This window comes from Tympanuchus pallidicinctus, unplaced genomic scaffold (assembly GCF_026119805.1).
Source record: "Tympanuchus pallidicinctus isolate F22 unplaced genomic scaffold, pur_lepc_1.0 scaffold18, whole genome shotgun sequence".
Taxonomy (NCBI): domain Eukaryota; kingdom Metazoa; phylum Chordata; class Aves; order Galliformes; family Phasianidae; genus Tympanuchus; species Tympanuchus pallidicinctus.
This window is the reverse complement of record NW_026294699.1, coordinates 2,447,809-2,466,012: the sequence shown is the minus strand read 5'-3', so window position 1 is coordinate 2,466,012 and position 18,204 is coordinate 2,447,809. Positions and strand designations below refer to the sequence as shown.

General features: G+C 44.2%; 1 protein-coding gene across 3 annotated transcripts in view; it reads right to left on the bottom strand.

Annotated features, from left to right (window-relative positions):
- CLUAP1 (clusterin associated protein 1) overlaps window positions 1-18,204 on the bottom strand; it is a 55,569-nt gene that overhangs the window by 27,449 nt on the left and 9,916 nt on the right. For all 3 annotated transcript variants that reach the window (XM_052679721.1, XM_052679723.1, XM_052679722.1), the window contains 3 exons: window positions 11,797-11,880; window positions 9,631-9,764; window positions 8,412-8,553 (listed from right to left, as the gene is read on the bottom strand). In XM_052679721.1, the coding sequence (XP_052535681.1) occupies window positions 8,412-8,553; window positions 9,631-9,764; window positions 11,797-11,880 (360 nt within the window). The remainder of the gene's footprint in view (window positions 1-8,411; window positions 8,554-9,630; window positions 9,765-11,796; window positions 11,881-18,204) is intronic.

Sequence of the window (18,204 nt, the reverse complement as noted above, 5' to 3'; positions counted from 1 at the left end):
CGTACTATTATTGCAATTCCTCTCTATTTTTCCAATTCCCTTTTGTGGAAGACGTGAATTCCAATGACTCAATAACAGCTCATTGAGCATTCCCTCCAGGTATTATGCTTTATTGTACTAACTTACTAGCAATATTGGTTGGACGTGTGATTTATTCGAATTAATGTACAACTCTGCAATGTAAACCTGAGGTCAGTTTGCAGTGTGTGAAGAAATTAAAATCCCAATTGGTATTGATTGGAAGTTAGTAGTCACAGCTGTGTCTCTTCACCACCACAGAGCAGGCACTGACTGCTAGAGTCTAACGTCAGGATTACCTGCTCCGTGCCACAGGCAGCACGAGCCCTCTGTGTTCCAAGGGGTTCCATGATTATTTACTCTTTTCCAGGATAGCATTTATTTCATCAAAGAGCAGTAGTTCTTGGTGAGCCTCATGGTTCCAGGAACTGGTCACGGCATTGCTGCCTTTTGTCCAGAGATCAATTAGTTCCGATACAATCCACGTTTCTTAGAGCGAATAATCTCCTCCTAACAGGTGGCTGACATGGTTTATTTCTTATTTTCTACCCAGAAAGCCCCACATTAAGAGGGAGTGCCAGCAAGCCTCAGTTTTAGCAGTGCTGTTGTTGGAGACCAAGCACCGAAACTAGAGACCAGGGGACAACACAGGAGATCCCAGCTCCTGCTGTCAGGACGAGGCTCTAGCTACAATGCTGGAAGACAGGAAAAGAACTTTTCTTAAATTTCCCTTTGTGATGGTTTAGAGAAGAATAAAGTAGACAACACTACTGATGCAAACAGATCTCCCTTGATAGGGATGGCATAGTTCCCAGATAGAAAGATGTGCTGTGAGCCCCAGGATTTCTTACCTGTCCTTAATCCTGATGCTCAGCCCTTCTCCAATGCTTCTGCAGTGGCATGGCTCACAATGTAGTATCCACCTCAATCTCAGAATCAACTCCAGTGAACCCCAGGAGTGTTCTGGAGTATTCAGGGAGGGAAGTAAGGGAAGGACTCTAGAAGTTGCCATAACTCCTCGTGCCAGCTCAGCGTGAGGTGGGCATTAGGCACAAGGGCTCTGTCCAGGTCCACCATTCATAACTGTGCAGTGTTTCCTTTTCATGCATTTCACAGAATTAAACTAGAGATTGCTTCTACACAGCTGGAAATCTGAGAATTACCTCACTATTGAACATCACATTCTGTTTTTCACTTTGAGATTATGCAAGCCTGTGTGAGTCAAAATGCTACTTTTCCTTGCTGCTTTTCTCTGTGCTAAGTACCTCATGCAGCAGCAGAGTATAAACCTCTTGCATTTCACATACACCATTTTAACATTACCTACTTGTGTCACTTATTGCAAATCAGTCCCAAAATGTCAGTCTCAAAATAAGTGTTATTTGACCTCTCTCAACCAACTCCTTGGTTTGCAACCACATGCTAAGAGGTTTCTGGTAATGATTTCATGCGTGTGTGTGTTGATCTCCAAGGAAAAAAAACAAACTTGATCCACGTGATCAGTGTTGCTTCAGGTGAGCTGTGATTGCCTCCTGTTTCAAGCACAATTCAAGCTAGATTTCTGTTACACAATTCACATGTCTGAAATACTTTTCAATACTCAAAAGCATAATACAGGAAGACAGGGGAGGCAGAAAAACTGTCACATAAATAATCCTCTTATCCTATCTTCTTAGCAAATAAGACAGGGCAAAGAGAATACTTAAAAACTAAAATGCAGAAATGCACAAAATAGACCTCGTTATCCTGTAATGTTTCTTCAGGAGGGAGGTTACTGCAGGAGAAATTCAGCAGGACAAGCTAAGAGCTGAAAGCCAAGCAGCTACACAGCATCTGATCTCTAACAGCTCTGACCCATTTCCAAGCTTTGCTACCACTGAAAGCCTCACCATCTCACGCTCACAGAAACAACTCTGGCACCACGAGGAAGCTGCCCATCAATGATTACACTGTGCACTCTGTGAGCCCTGTGCCCCCGATCCTCCTCCTCCTGCAGAGCAGCTCATACACAACAGGACCAGCTTGGTTTTGTAGTAGCAGCAGCAGCACAGGCCTGGAGCAGCCTGTGCAAGGGGTCTGTGTCTCAGCACAGCACCCAGCTTGGAAACTCAGGACCCTCTTCACTCTTATTGCTGAGAAGCAGCTGGAGGCACAATCTGAGTGTTGCTGCTGGTCAGAAAACCTTCCAAGTGATGAACCTGTAACAAGCAGCTCCTTCCAAAAAAATCACAGCAATAACAAGTGCAAGAAGATTTAGCAGCTGCCCTGGGAAGTCATCCTGAGTCCTACCAATCCCCTCCACTCTCTTAATGAATCCCACTTCTCAGATCCGTGGCTGAATTTGATGTGAGAATGCATTCCTGCATCACCCTCTTGTCACCAAGCCCCTGCCACAGCACTCCTAGCTTTTTCTCCTTTATCCCCAAGTGGGCATTGGCCTATTCAAAAACCTCTCTGCCTTCCCACGTATCTTTAGCCCATGGAAGTAAATCTCACCTCGGGCTCCTTTTTAAATTTAGTTAAGTCAGTGAAAACAGTGTTGTCAACACAGACTTACAATTCTGCACTTGTATCTCCTGAGCTACCAGAAAGTAGCTAAGACTTCACAAATATCAGTTCTGTTCTCCCCAGGCCAACCTAGGGGGTATCAGGCATTAGAATACAGTGTGGTTTACGTGGCATTTTTAGGGTTTTAATCAATTCCTGTTTGATCTCCAGGCCTGTGAAAATAATAAGTTCTAGAATCTGTCAAGTATGAAGACCATTAGGGAGACAAGGGCGAGCTTTGTTTACCCATCTGGCACATCAGATATCAGGGGAATCCTAACAAACACACGGATCTTTGAGGGCTGAGCAACGTTCATCTCAGTTGTTTTCATTTCCCACAAAGTTTGTGCTAAGGTTTTTAATGTGAGGCAGTATCAATGAGGCACCAGGAGCAGGTAAGCACACAACCACTGCAGGGCATTCAGAGGGACCCCTGAGACCCAACTCTGGTTGCCATGATATTAGGGAGCTGCAGACCTTTGCTTCAGTGGAAAGAATGCACGGGGCAGCAACTCCTCGTGCAGCTCCATCTCGTCTATGATGCTCTTCACACGCCATCCCACCTTTTCTCTGTCTCCACAATCTTCTCCTTTTGTGAGACCGTAATTTCTCAGCCCAGCAATTTCCTGTGCTCCTTCCTCCTATGCTCAACTGCCCTCACTCTCCCCCTCTGCATTCCCTTCCTCCTCCTCTCCCTTTTCCTCATTTTCCTGCCCCTTGGGATTTGCACGTCTCAGCCCACCATGCTGTCAGACTTGAATGCTGGACTGAATGCCAGAACAAAAGCAACAACAACTCAGATGCCTGTGCTTACTTTTACCTCTGATATTCAATGTCATTTAGCAACTCTGGACCAGGACTGCTCTCCTGGTACCTATAAAAATGCTACCAAGCAGTCATAATTCAAGTGTACATTAGAAGATTAAAGTCTGTAACCAACCACTTTTCATATTAAACTCCTGCCTGGCCATTTCAGAAAGCAGTCATTGCAATGGGAATGTTAGTATTTCAAATGGGACAGTACAATGCAAAAGATATAAAAAGCAGCAGAACCCAAGCTTATCTCAGAGTGCAGCAGAAGTTGGGTAGCCCTTTGTGTACATACCCAGAACAAAACAGCTGCTTCAGGCACGGAGCTCTGATAGGAAAGCATTAGATCAGTGCAGAAGGGGCTTTATTTGGGCAGGGTGGGCTGCAAAGAGAAACTCACAACACTGCATTTGTGTGTTTGTCTTTTCCCTCGCTCAAACTTTCATCACGATGCACTGCTTACTGCTTACTCAGCAGAATGATGAAAAGAAAATGGGTTTCAGCCACCTCAAACCAGAGAGAAGGACTGAGTGGCTTAGAACATCTTTGTCCACCATTCCATTGTATTTCTTAGTTGAGATTTCAGTGCAATCATAGAAGCAGTCTTAAAACACCCTACGAGGAAGCAGCTGAAGGAGAAGAAAGCACTTCAGCAACGTCCTCTGAGAAGAACAAGAAAGAATAAATTCCACCTAGCAAAGGCCAGCAAGTGCTATAGGATATTGCCAAGTTATTTTGGCACTACACAAACTAGTTCCAAAAAAGTCTTTTTAACTGGATTAGCCTGCGTTGTCCTTTAAAGGACGGGCATCCATTACAGTCTGTAGAAAAACTCAGCCCACAAATCTGAAAACCCCATAAACTTGGAATTTTATAGCAGCCAAAGTTCCAATAACTTTAATGTCTAACATCAGAACCAATTTCATCATAAAAATGGGGTAAAAGCTACCGAACTGCACCGACTCTTTTTACATAGTAGAAAAATAAGAACAAATCTTAAAGAAGACGTGGCACATAAATCCAGGCTTCTGCAAGATGGATTAACAGCGTGAGCAGCACAAGAGAACAGAATAAAGGAGGTGATTGAAAATGAAAAAAGAGGGGAAGGAAACCACAAAGACAAAATGCCCTTATTTAAATTCCTTGGATCCAATAATAAATAGTGCATGACAGTTTGTCAATACATATGAGAAATTCACCCAAAGGAGGAGTCATGTTAGGACTTCCGACGTGCCCACGAGCAAGAGCGGAGGGCAGACATAATTCCAGGTTTCTCATATGTTTCAAAGTGTTTCCACAACAAACAGGCAGGGACTCTGCAGGTGGTAATTTCATCATCAATTAACTGTTCAGTTCTGCCAATTCATTTGGCTGAGATTCAACAGCAAGCCTTCAAGATTCTCCTAATGCTGAGGGATGTTTCTCAGCGCAGTGCTTGGCAGGAGAAGTCTGCCAGCTGTCCTCCAGGCAGTGCTCCGTGTTACTGCAGACACTGGGCTGGAAAAGGGATGGGAATGTCCAGGTTGGACGGGGCTGTGAGCAGCCTGGTCCAGAGGGGGGTGTCCCAGCCAACAGCAGGGGCTGGAATGAGATGATTTTAAGGGTTCCTTCGGACCCAAACCATCCTTTGGTTATATGAAGCTCAACACCACAACAGCACAGATTGCAGCGTGCGGCTCTCTGTGCAGCCATACATTCACCACTTGAAAGAACAAACCAAAGAAACCCACACAGAGAGCCAGCACCGTGGTTTGGAAAGGCCACGCTGTTTCAGCTGCTCAATGTCACTTAATTAAAATTGTGTGCTTGGGTACAATCTTTAAATCACTTTTCTAATTAGGAAATGCACTCTGGCCTATGTCATTAGCTGTGCATCGTCAGCAGGGTACCAAAACAGCTTTGAGGCTAAGGACACTGAAGATTAGTCTCATTATTCAGCAACGGCCTCTCAATCAGAACGGAAGTTCCTCTCAAAAACATTCAGGGAGTCAACGAAAGGGGTCCAGAAATCAGTTCTCAGTACTGAACAGCACCTACAGTGCTGGTTTAATCTAATTACATTGCCCTTGCTTTTTCCTAGCAAGCTATTTAACAAAATGCATGGCAGTGATAAAAGAGTTGACTCTCACTTCCACTACAGAAGATAATTAAGATTTGTTTGGTGGAACAAAAGACAAATACAACTGAAAAAAAAAATCAACACAACTTCCAGTGTGTTTAACAGCTCAAGAGGCTGCATATTGAAACAGATTAAATGCAATTATCCTTGTTATTTTTCCTCTGTTGATTCTGAAAACGATACAGAGATGATAATCTCAAAGCCAGCACGCAGCATCCGTTTGGGGCAAACTGCTTACGTTCAAGCTTGTAATAAGGCACCCACTGTTCTGCTTCATGACCTTGCAGCCAAAAGTGAGGAAATACTACCTGAAAAGCAGACCAAGACTGAGAGAGATGCCATGATGGTTCCAGGTTGGCAAGAGACTAATCACTGGATTGCTGCCCACAGGGAGACGTTTGGAGCCACGTCCTTTAAATATTCTATATATTTTAGATACTCCAGCCTTCCGTTCTTGCTCTCTATGCTACTTTCTTCTTCCTTTTTTTTTTTCTTCTTTTTTTTGGTATTCCCAAACACTCCCTAAGGAAACAATTTAACAGACTAATATAGGAACAGTGAATTGAGATAACCTCAGGCTCCTTCCAGAATTAGGATCAAGCTATAGAATTAGACCTGAGAGGCGAACTCCATGCTGGTTGCAGCCAACACGATGCATTTTAAAGATGCTTTAAGCACAGGTAACTTTATCACTTGAGATCATAGTAAGAAACAATCCAGTGCAGGCCTCCAGTCAGGGCAAGAACATTCCAAATGCAGAAGACCAAATGGTATTTTAACATCAAGCACATGTGAATTAAAGATGTCGCCAGCTCTGATGCTTGCTAATACATACCACACATAACAAGTGACAGAAGTAGGCTCAAAATCCACATCTTTTTGTCACAGCCTAATTCTAGACAATGTTGATGTATTGCTGACTGCTTACTGTTGTGGATGAAAAGCCAAAGGACATGGGTGGATTCTATCGGTGTCTCCCAGAAGGAATGAGCAAAGGTAAAAGAAAAGTGCTCTTCAGATTCTAATCACAGGAGCACTCCTGAATGACAAAGGCTTTTCCCTCATCTTATTATCTTTTAATAAAAAACCTCCCAAGAGCTGTAAGCCAAGTCATTACTAACTTCTGTGCATGAATTTATAAGCAGTTCCAGGTACTCACATTCAAAACATTTCTACTTTTGGTATTAAGTCTCAGCAACATTTGAACAGAAGGGAAAAATATAATCAGATTTTAGGTTTCATTTCAAGATTAGGATTTAATAGAGGCCTTTTTTTTTTGGCAAAAGATACAGGGAAGAACTAGAGCACTATTAAACAAGATGTGAAAACATTAAGCTAACTATAGGTTAGAAATGCAGAATAGCATCTACAGAGCTAGCTTACAAAAGGGGAGATTAATGGGAAATTGGTCAGCAGCGATTAACAAGTATCTTAAAATAAAGGTTTACTTTCTCCTCAGGCAAAAATGCAGCAAAAAGATTTGATCCTTCTGAACAAACTACAGTATGATGCTTTTCCTGTGTCCTAGAGGCAATGGAAATGACTACATTTCACCCTTCCTGCCTAAAGGTCTGAAGCCCGGGGGTGAGGCGCTCTGTACTTTATGCTGTGCAGAGACAGACTGAAGCAGAAGAGGGACTATAAAGTCACCATACCTTATTTCCAGCCTGAATACAGGTCACAGCATTTTACAATAGCTCAATGCAAGTATGAATATTGAGGGCCAATTATTTAAGGTTTATTGGCTGCTTGTTTGTTTTCAAATCAATAGGCACACAGAGACACGGCCACAGCGAAAAGTGCAGCCACAGGCAGACACAAGGAACGTGCACAGCTCCCCCTTATTTCTGCCAGGAACAAGGGTGAGCTGTGCTGACAACATAAGTAATGATCTGCACTAGGAAAAGCCAAGAAGTGGAAGCACTGGTTCACTCAAACAAAGCACAGCACACCCACCAATACTAAGGCCCAAGGGGAGATCGTTCACTGAAATCTCTCTTCAGTGCAAACAGAAAACGTGCTGAGTAAAGGCTGCTAGAAGAAAACCCAACATCAGTAAAACATGAACCTGCAGAAGCTGAATGAAAGGCTGGCTGGAAATGCTGCAGTCCAACCAACACCCAAAGGAAAGGAAAGCATCAAGTAGGATGAGACAGGGATGTGTATTTTCTACTGAGAATCACACTGAGCCGATACAACTCAGCAGACCAATGCAAAAAGAGAAGTGTTATGAACAAGAAGTCTCTGTGAGAGAGGATTCCAACTTAACTCATCTTCTCAGTGATACTTTTGCTATGTTTTCATTGAAGACAACAACTGTGACAAAACCAAAGTCTTGCTGCTAACAAACCCTTACACATCAGTCGTTGGCAGACAATAAAAACAAAGTGTTTAAGAACTCTTAGCACATAGGGTGAGCACAGCAAATGGAAAATGAGGAATACTGAAAATATTCTTCACAATCAACCTTTCACCCAGAGGGTGGTGAGGCACTGGCACAGGTTGCCCAAGGAGGCTGTGGATGCCCCATCCCTGCAGGCATTCAAGGCCAGGCTGGATGTGGCTCTGGGCAGCCTGGGCTGCTGGTTGGTGACCTGCACACAGCAGGGGTTGGAGCTTGGTGAGCACTGTGCTCCTTTGCAACCAAGGCCATTCTAGGATTCTATGATCAAAAAATGACATTTGAAAGAACCAAGGGAAATGAGACTGGAAAGAAGCATCATTACACTGGTTTAACTTCACCAACTGAAAAAGCAAAGGTGTATTATGTCTGAGAGCTGTCACTGCTGCATGTCAGTGAACTGCCACTCATTCAGAGCTGTTTCTACAACAAGTAACAGGTATTACAGCATTTTCTGCCATATGGCCAAGGACCAGAGAACACAGAGTCTTGCTGAGCATTTCTAAGCTGTTTTACCTCAAACATCTCCTGCTCAGACCGACGTTGATCGTCCAGGAGCTGCTCCAGGTAGGTTAGGTTATGGAATTTTTCTAGGTAGCTAGTGTATTGCTTCTGCAGTTGCTCTTCAATCTTCTCATATTCATCCATAAAGGCAGGACTGGAGACAACAAGAACAAGCTACTCAGAGAAATACAGACCTGGACATGAAGAGTTCTGAAACAGCATTCTCATTTTCACAGCTGTTTTTCCACGTCTACAAAACCAATCTAAAAGGACCTTCTCTTTTTAAGGTTACACACTACTTCAAGACTAAAAGCATAAGAGGAAGGAAATTATCCTATCCTGTGAAAATTTTACATAGCAAATGAAAGGTCAATATGTATCCACCACCACTTCTTTCAAACACATCACCCTCCTGTTCCATAACTCCAACAGGTGTGCTTGTCGTGTGGCTGGGAAGCCACTTCTTCATTGGAGACATATCTGCAAAGCTATGCTGTGTCGTTAGAAGCATAACTAGTGCTGGCACTGATGATATGCTTTATCACAGCTGCGCCCCACAGAATGCTTCTGCTGTTTGATGCTTCCCATCTACCCAACATACTTCCACTGAAGTGTTACAGATCAAAACATGAGTATGAATCCACTGTTATTCTTTCCACCACTCATTTTTTTCTTATTTATAATTTCTCTTTTCTTCTCAGAAACAGAGAATGATCTTTTACATTTAACCAAAGGGGTGTGGAATCAACCCAAATGGTGAATCTGAACACTTTGATTTTATGGCAGGCTGTGTCATTGCCCAGAGGAACACATCCCAACAAGAATACCAACTTCCCTTGGTGGCTGGGAATGTTAGAAGCCTCTGGGAACAGGGAATATGTCACCTTCAGCAGAACCACCTGGCACAATTTATGCTCAAAGACAGCATAAAAACGAAATGCTACCTGGCCATTGCTGTGTGCAGTTCAAGCAGCAAGTAAGTTGCCCCCAAATAATACCCTGGGATTATTAAGAACCCTGATAATCTGATTTCAAATACAAAGAAACTGAAAAAAAAAAAATAATAATTACAATCTAGATTAAGCACAACAAATGACAAAAATCTTTTCCACGTGGCACCATCTCGGTCTCATTCCAGACTTCACTCCTTGCTGCTTGAAGCACTGAGAATGCACATAGCATCTCATGGCAGTGCTCATGCACGCAGGAGATACTCAGTTGTAACCATTACCGAACGCTCTGCAGGGTCTGCAGCCTCTTCTGGCTTCTTTCCAGCTCCAATTTCCTTTTTTCAATCTTGGCTTCCAAATTGGCCTCGTCCAAAGCCACGTTACTCAACATGTCCTTAGTCTTTTGGACCTCTTCCTAAAAGAGAAGGATGGTGAACCAAGGTCTGCACTGGAATAAGAACAATTATCTTTCACACACTCATCTGTATTCTTTCTTACTGCATGCTGTCAAATAACTTTATAACAATGAGGTAGAAGATAAACCAGCAAAGCAATGACTTTTTGTTTTTTTGTGGTCAGGACAATGAACTATCTGAACATTTACTAATTAGAATACCTGCTTTTTTCTCCTAACATTCTTAAAGAAAGAAAAAAAACCAGCACCCAGAAACACAGCTGTCCTGGGCTTTAACTTTTTCCTTTTCATCAAAAAGGAAGGAACGATGCCCTCACAAAATCTGACAGGACACAACAGGTAAGCATCTGAATAAACATGGAAGAGAAATGCATTTATTTCTTGGTACCATTTTAGTGAGATTTTGGGATTCTGTCAATGTGGGTTTTTTTTGTTTGTTTGTTTGTTTTTTTTACCCTTCCTGATAAAAGTCACTTTAAGAAAAGCAGTCAGTCTATCCCATTGCCTTCACCCTTCCCTGAGTCCTGCTGTACCCATCTTTTCAAAACCCAGGAAGCATCCCAAACACTGTAACACATTACAGGAATAAGGAGGGGAAAGTGGGAATACTTCAGCCTGCTCAAACAAACGAGTACCTTCAGCGTGCTCCTGCCCTAGAAACTGTGATGAGTGAGGGGGACAGAGGACTCCACATTTGCTGAAGCTCTAGCAGTAATTGCTATGTGCTGCTCAGCTACAGTAAGTCATTTCAGTGACTGCTCCAGAACTAAACCAGCTGAGCTATGTGCTACATTGATATTCTCAAGAAGCCAATTGCTCTAATATTTTCCTTTTAGTTTATTAGCACTACTGCCTAGAATATCAATGCACATTAACATTTAGAGTTCATATGGACTGCAAGTAGGAAGAGAAATATAAGGAAAGATTGCCTGAAGCATCTACTGCTTATACACTGGCTTTTTAAACATGGAACTCTGTGCCTTGTAATTACAGAACTGGATAGGATACATTTTGCAGCTAAATAACTTGCAGTATTCACTAGAATTTAATTAACTACTATACTTGCACAGTGCCTAGCAGGGCAGCTACTGGCCCAGAGATACAGAGCCCAAGCACTGGAGCAAGAACAGCACTCCAGAGTCGAGGTCAGACCAAGGCACCTGTGAAACTAGAAGCACAATGATGCCCAGCCATGCCCCAGTCAGCACAGCACCTGCTCTTCTCATCCCCTTTCCAGTTCAGCTATCCTGCTTGCAGAGCCCAGCTTCACAGCTCCAGGGGTACCAACACAATCTGAGTTCCAAGTATATCCCTTGTAGCTCCTTGTGATCTTGTGACCTTGTGATCCTAATAAGTGGTTTAAACAACGATGTCAACTCCTGTGCTGGTGAAGTCAATCATTCCTCTAGAGCTTCTGAAGCTACTGCTGAGCCCTTGACAGAGGCAGGGAACATGACTGAAATGCAGAAGGGGCTTTCCTTTTCTCCCAAAAGGGAAGATGTCCTTCAGTGCAGCTGATGACTGCAACATGAAGGGTTTGTCAGCAGTCACCAGCTGGAGGAACGAATCAACATGAGAAACCAACAAAGCCATACAGTGCAACAAGCTAGCAGCAGGGCTGCTCCTAGCACATTCCTCTAGATGCTGCTAACACAGCACATCTGTGCTGCTCTAGGCTGTGATTTCTGAGTGCCAGCTCGCAATCCTCACTGTGCAGACACCTCTTCCACTCTGCCAAGAAACTACCAGTTACATTTAACAGGTTTGTTCACTTTGAACAGGACTTATTTACCAATAAACCAGCAAGATGATCAGTGACTCCTCATTACCATGACACAAAGCATCATCACACACCAACCTCTGCCTTGATTACTTTGTGTTTACACATCTAATGTCACCTAAAGACCAGTACCCACATCAGCCCTGAACAGAAGTTCCACGTTACCTGTTAGGTATCCAGGTGGAACATTACTCGGCCCAGCAGAAGGGAGGAAGGATAATTCTGCAATAAAATAAATATCAATTTGCTTACCAGCACACATTCAATGGCAACTTTCATCATCTTCTCAGCTTCGTTTATCTCCAAAGGTCTGGCAATAGATTCTGTTCTTGCTTCCTATGAGACAAAAATACATATCTAGATTTAAACACGACACCAGGAAGTTAATATTTACAGAGCAGAGGATGGCCAAACAACAATAACTCAATCATCTGCTAAATAAATGCTGCACAACTTGTTATTTATGCTCCAAGGCTCAACAACCAAAAGAACGGGAGGTTGTGAAAGGGTCAGTTAAGTGAGGCCGGGGTCAAGCAATTAAGGTTCCAAAACAAGCTCTGTTATCATTTCAACTGCAGCTATTATTGAATGCACATTTTGTGGAAAATGCACTGGTTATCAGGTGTTAAACAAAACAAGACATCCTCACCTTTACAACACAGCTAACATAGGCAGCTGAGCACAGTGCCACATTTGCAGAGACAGAAGCAGAAGGAACCCAGTGAACCAAGCCAGGCCAGTCAGCCCCCATGTGCTTCCTACACCCACATGAAAATGAGGTGATGCAGATGTATGGGTTTCTGCAATTCTGGGCCCAGGTGATTCAACCTCCTCCTCAAAGCAGCACTTCTTGTTTATAGCCCAAAGGAGGAATAAAAGAGCAACCACCCCAAAACAAATGCCCACAGCAGCTCTGGGGACAGCTGGGCTTAGTACTCACCATGCCCTCATCTGTACCATGTCTTACATCAACCTGGCTGAAATGAAAACATTTGATTGGTTGCTGATTTAGGAGAAAAGGTGGGAGGTTTTCCCAGCTGGAAGTCCTTAAAATCATCTGATGTTGGCAAACCATTTGGTTACAGGTGGATCAAGACGGAAATAGCACCTCTCTAGAGAACGCCTGATTAAGAAGCTGGAATTGTTCATTTAAGATCGATGGGTCTGCTTCTACCTTCCTCCACCTCCCATGGAATTTCCATGCACAGACCACAGCCTTCTTGGAGAAACCCACACCAGTTTCCAGCAGGTGGCTCGGCCCTGCAGTCACACCTGCTTGCATTGCCAGGCAAATGAAGGGTGGTGCTAAGGTAGAAATCCTTCCTTCCAGACCTGACTGCTGAACCAGTCAACCAAACTGAGAGGAGGATGCAGGCAGACCACAGCAGCTATCCACACATACAGCTCCCTCCATTTATTTCATGGATGTTTGTAACAGCTTCCCTGTGTGTCTGTCACTGGGACACGTCCTGCAGCCCTACAGGAACTCTTGCAGGGAAAGCTTTAACCTGTAGCATCTCTTTTGAGGAAGGGCCCTGCAAATGGACGCACTGAAGAGGGCCGAAAAGAAGGTGGCTCACGCCAGCGTGCTTGGAGGAAAGCAAAACATTCCACAAAGACTAGAAAGATGTTATGGAAAGCACTTCCTTTGAAACACCAAAGCTGGCTAATTACATCACTGAGCCATCAGCACACTGAAGAAAATGACTTCCAGGTAACAAACCTGCTCTGATGCTCTGTGACTCCCCACAGGAGCAAACCAGGCATGCTTCCCTGCCAGCCCCCCTCGTCACCACCACTACTTCTTACCCTGTATGGAATACACTCTGACATGACAACTGGCACTTTGAAAGCTTGTGCTCGTGGGTACAGACAGGCTGTACACTTAAAGCAACCCAACGTTTGTACGTTTAAAGCAATGTACTCTTCACAATTAGGTGTACTGATCAGAATGCATACTATAATACGCAAGAGGTTTCCTTTAAATTAACCATTAAAAATAGAGTTCTCAGGAGAGGTGAAAAATATAGAAAAAATTATTGATGCCAGAGGAGCTACGAAGCAGAACAATTTAGGACTAAGCCTGGTAATTACAACTTAGGAAAACAAACATATACAAAAGCAGAGAGGTATTTGTGGACAAACTGGCTGTTTACCACTTACTGGTGCTTCCTGTTCAAAGTGTTCAGAGCTCCCTGGCTATAGTTTTACATGATAAATACTAATTAAAAATCACGGAAGCCAAGTGTAAAATTATTTTTGATGAACCAAAGCTGACAATTATTAAAGAAAATGCACAAAAGCACATAAGAGATGACATTGGCTGGCACTTCTACCCACTCGGGATCAGCTATTTGGCACAGCCTGGAGCAGCTGAGATTTTAATTCTCCAAGTTTTGCATCTCGCTTTGGACGAAGCCAGTTGGAAGCACAACCAAACGAGCTGGCTGCCTGAGACCCAAAAACTTGGTTTTCTTTGGAAATGAGAATGTCATTAGGAAGTTGGGAAGCTGTCAGATCCCAGCCAGCTGCCTGCCCACCAGGCAGAGCCCAGAGCCCAGCCTGACGGAGCACTGCCTATGGGGAGCAGAGCTGACCCTGAACGCGCTCTGCCCAAGTTGCACCAGCCTGGGCATCACGAGTGAAGACAAATTCCCTTAAAGCAAAACTGTACTGCAGTTGTTTCAGGAAACACCACTGACCCTGAAGCTTTCAAAACACCATCCGTGTAAATAATTTACTCAAGTGTCCATCCCTGCTGAACGCCGGTGCCCTGGCTCCCACACCAGCTAACTCACTCCCACTGCATCACGTCCTGTTGGCACACCTCCCTGCGTGCACCAAAGCCATCCCAAACTCACAGGCTGCCTGGCTACCAAGCAATGTCACCACACAGAAAAGCCAAAGGCACAGAAAGCACAGCCAGGACAACGCTGCCATTCCTGCTAACGCACCCCACCACTGCCTTCAGAGGTATTTCCCCCCCCTCCAGGAGCTTTATCTATGGTTAAAAATGAAGAGCTGCTACTGCAAAAACAAGCCTAGCAGTTATCCAGTGAATCCATTTCCAATCAGCTATAGTTTTCCATCACGGTGCCTCAGAAGCAGACAAACCAGGTCCTGGCATGCCTGATGAATGGGGAACAGGATGTACATCTTCTGAAGTGCAGTAAGGACTGAAGGCGAGTAATTAAGCACGACTGGCACACAATCACTCATGATAAATGTTGTGTAATACATGTATATCTTGTGCAGGTCTAGCAGAGGTTTCTAAACATCTTTTTTGTCATAAGGAGCAGACACGAAAGCTTTCTTCCAATGTACAAGTCTCTGTACGAAATGTTTTCTGACCCCAAGTTAAATCCTGCCTGGCAAGCTGCAAGACTGCTGCATACATAAATACCTCCTCACCACCACCTTCTGCTGCCTTCAGGAAGCATTATATCCCACACTCTCTCCAAATACAGGTTTTGTAACTGCTGCTATCCGTGCAGGTCATAAAACTCTACTTTTAGACCATTCACTATTCAGGGAGTCCATTAACACGCACTGTGAGCCCATTTGGCCCAAACAGAACGCATCATTAGGCGGAGCTCTGTGTGAACAGGAAGGTAAGGAAGGGACGTTACAAGGTTCCTTCAGAAGGCCTTGATTATTTCTACTACCTAGCAGCCTATTTTCTTCCTCAGGAAATTAAAGCCCAAGCTAATTGAGGTTGCTGCTGTTTCCAGGCTTCCATGAAGCTGCGTCCCTGTATGTTCATCTCAGCAGCCCGCAAACAGAGGCATCCCCTGCCTCCCCTTGGAGCAGGGGCCCCAAAGCAGGAGGAGGCTAGTGATGCCTCTTCCAGCAAGAGGCCAATGAACATTGCCTCCTGCAGCACGGCCAAAGCTGCCTCTGTTTCCCATTCCAGGTAGACGTGGCCTTGGGCAGCACAGACAGTTGGGAGCGTGGTTTGTGTTTGTATAAAAGGATGAAGAGCAGAGTGCCCAAAAATGCAGGCTGGCAAAAGTCTGCTCAGAGTCTCCTTTCAAAGTATTTCCTTTCCTTGTTAGTTACAATAAAAGGAAGGCTCCAGGAAGGTTTATGATCTCTTCAGAAAGAAAAAGCAGCAGCAACAACACCAGAGCATGTTCCTCAGCATCTTTCACTCCTTGACTACAGGCAAAGGCCCCAGCAAAGCTGCAGTGAGGCAGGAACAGGCAGCAGGTGTGCAGCACAGCCACCCAGAGGCAGTTCAAACTCACAACTCACAGCAAGGCTAAGCACTAAGTGCCTAAGCACTGCCCTGCAATGTGGGCTGCTGTTCTCAGCAAAGCTTGGCCATGGGGTGGCTGCTGTGCTCAGGGACAGAAATACAGAGAGGCTCTGTGACGCAGAAACGAAGGCAATTTAAGTCAGCGCATTTTCCCCTTACGTAATGGAAGTTTTGACACAGCCATATCTTGTGCCTGACGAAGGAAGGTTAGGAACAATGAGGAACTCGAACCTCACCAAGCATTCAGAACAGTGCTTGTGATTTAGCCCAATCATCAAGTGGAACTACTTGCAGTCATGCAGGCTTGGCATATTCTTTGACATACAAAAGATGGTTTGGATGCAATTTTCTTCCCAGCCATGCTAGAATGGTTTGTCAAAACCATCAGGCGCTGAGCTCCAGGCATTCAGATATCCCAGCTAGTTGATAAAACCTTCCCTGCACTGAAATAACTGGTTCACAAGATGCAAAGGTGCCACCTCTCTGTTTGCTAACGATGCTAAGCCAGATACTAATGGGAAGTTCATTAGAAAATCCTTTGTTATGTAAACCACGTAACCAAAAATGCTATATCCACATCATGTATAGCCATGGTTCTGGTTAAAGCAATCCAAAGTGTAGGGCAGTCTCTGCTCGACTTCTCTGTACAACTGCAAGGTTTCATTTTGGCTTCTCCCTTTGCATTCATCCTCTTTGCTCAAAAAGAGTTAATCTGGGGTTTCTGGTCTGAAGCAGCAGTTGGAAAAAGCCACCTGCAGTCAGCCAGGTCATTCTCCAGAGCGCTGGACATTTCAAGTCACCAATTTCCACTGGAAATCACTTTACCTCTGAGATGTGCGTGGCAACTTTGCAGCCAAAGCACAGGAAATGAGAGAAATTAGTTTACCCACTTCCCCCAGGCAGCACCAGGTGCCCAGAAGGAACATTTGGCAGATGGAAAATGCTTTCAGTGCTAAAACAAAACAATTTTTTGTAGTTAACTTTCATAGAGGACCGAAGGGAGCAGCTGCCATTCAGTGAGAGCCACCTCTGTTCTTACAGAGGCAGGCAGCACACAGCACCGAGTGGGGAGAGTGGGGAGGCAGCTTTTCTGGCATTTAACTAATGCCATCTCAGTGCCACAGCTGGATCCAAATGCCTGTAGCTGTCCTGTGAGGTTAATCCAAGCACATCACAAGCTGAAGCTGGAAAAGAGATTCTCAATGGCTGCATCAGTGCTGGAACAAACTTACACCCTGTGCATGCATAACAGTAACACATTCCAATGGCTCTCACTTAGAAATGTATCCTCAGTAGACTGGGGAGCATTTTGGCTGTTAAGAGCTTTAATCTACACAATTACAGAAACTATTTCCACAAGAGGATAGTAGGGACTACAGCGTTTCAAGGTCACAGATGGAGTGAGAGCCAAGAAGAGAAGCAGCACACAGACCAAAGGGGCTGCCCACCCTCAGCACAAGCAAAGTGCATCAAAAAAAAAGACTATTACCACCTTTCTTCAGTTTTACACGGCTTAGAGCTAACTGAGATTAAGTCAGTAAACCCCCTCCTGTGAGAGACTGCAGTTATTTCAGTTTGTGTGTGTTTTGGTCATCCTGAGCACTGAAAATGGTGCAAAAACAGACAGGGAAGAAGAAACCTGAATAACAGACGTGCATTCCTACTCCATACCCAAACAAAACCCAGCATTACCAACCTGAGGGGAGGAATAAAAGCTAGAAATCCAAAACTCCAAGTGCCTTGCTCTTCTTCCAAAGCTGGATATAAAAGCTGTGAAAAATCAGGGCCATACAGTCATGCAATGTAGAATTCGTCCCAGTAAGAGAGTAAAACAGAGCTAAATACATCTCTGTGCATAGAATTTGTGCTGTGCATATTCAAAAACAGACTCTTTGAATTCCAGCTTTGCAATTTCTATGCTTGGACGGCTAAGAGGGAAGCAGCAAACTGTCTTGCCAAAGTTTGGGCCCAATGCATTTTAAAACCAAAAGGCTTTCCGTAGGGCTGTTCACTGCTCCTTCTTCTCAAACATAAAACCTGGATTCTTAATGAAGCCAAAAGGGACACATGTGACTTCCATCCGATGAGACAAGCACGGCTTTGGGTACTTGTTGTTTTCCTGCAGAATCTTAACCAACTGCATCACAGTTTGAGCGAAGCAAAGGAGTGCCTGCAGGTTTTGATGCTTTGATCCCTGCAGTGCTCCTAAATGAAGCACTGGGTGACTTTTGGTGGTTGTTTTTAACGTTACAGATTAATTCTGAAAGCAATTTCCATATACACCAGAACGCAGTCAGGAAATGATGGATTTATAAAGGCCTCAGAAAGGCACACTGCCACATTTCCAAGAAAACACACTTCCCAATAAATACAGGCACGTTTACATCAACATGTATCTGCAA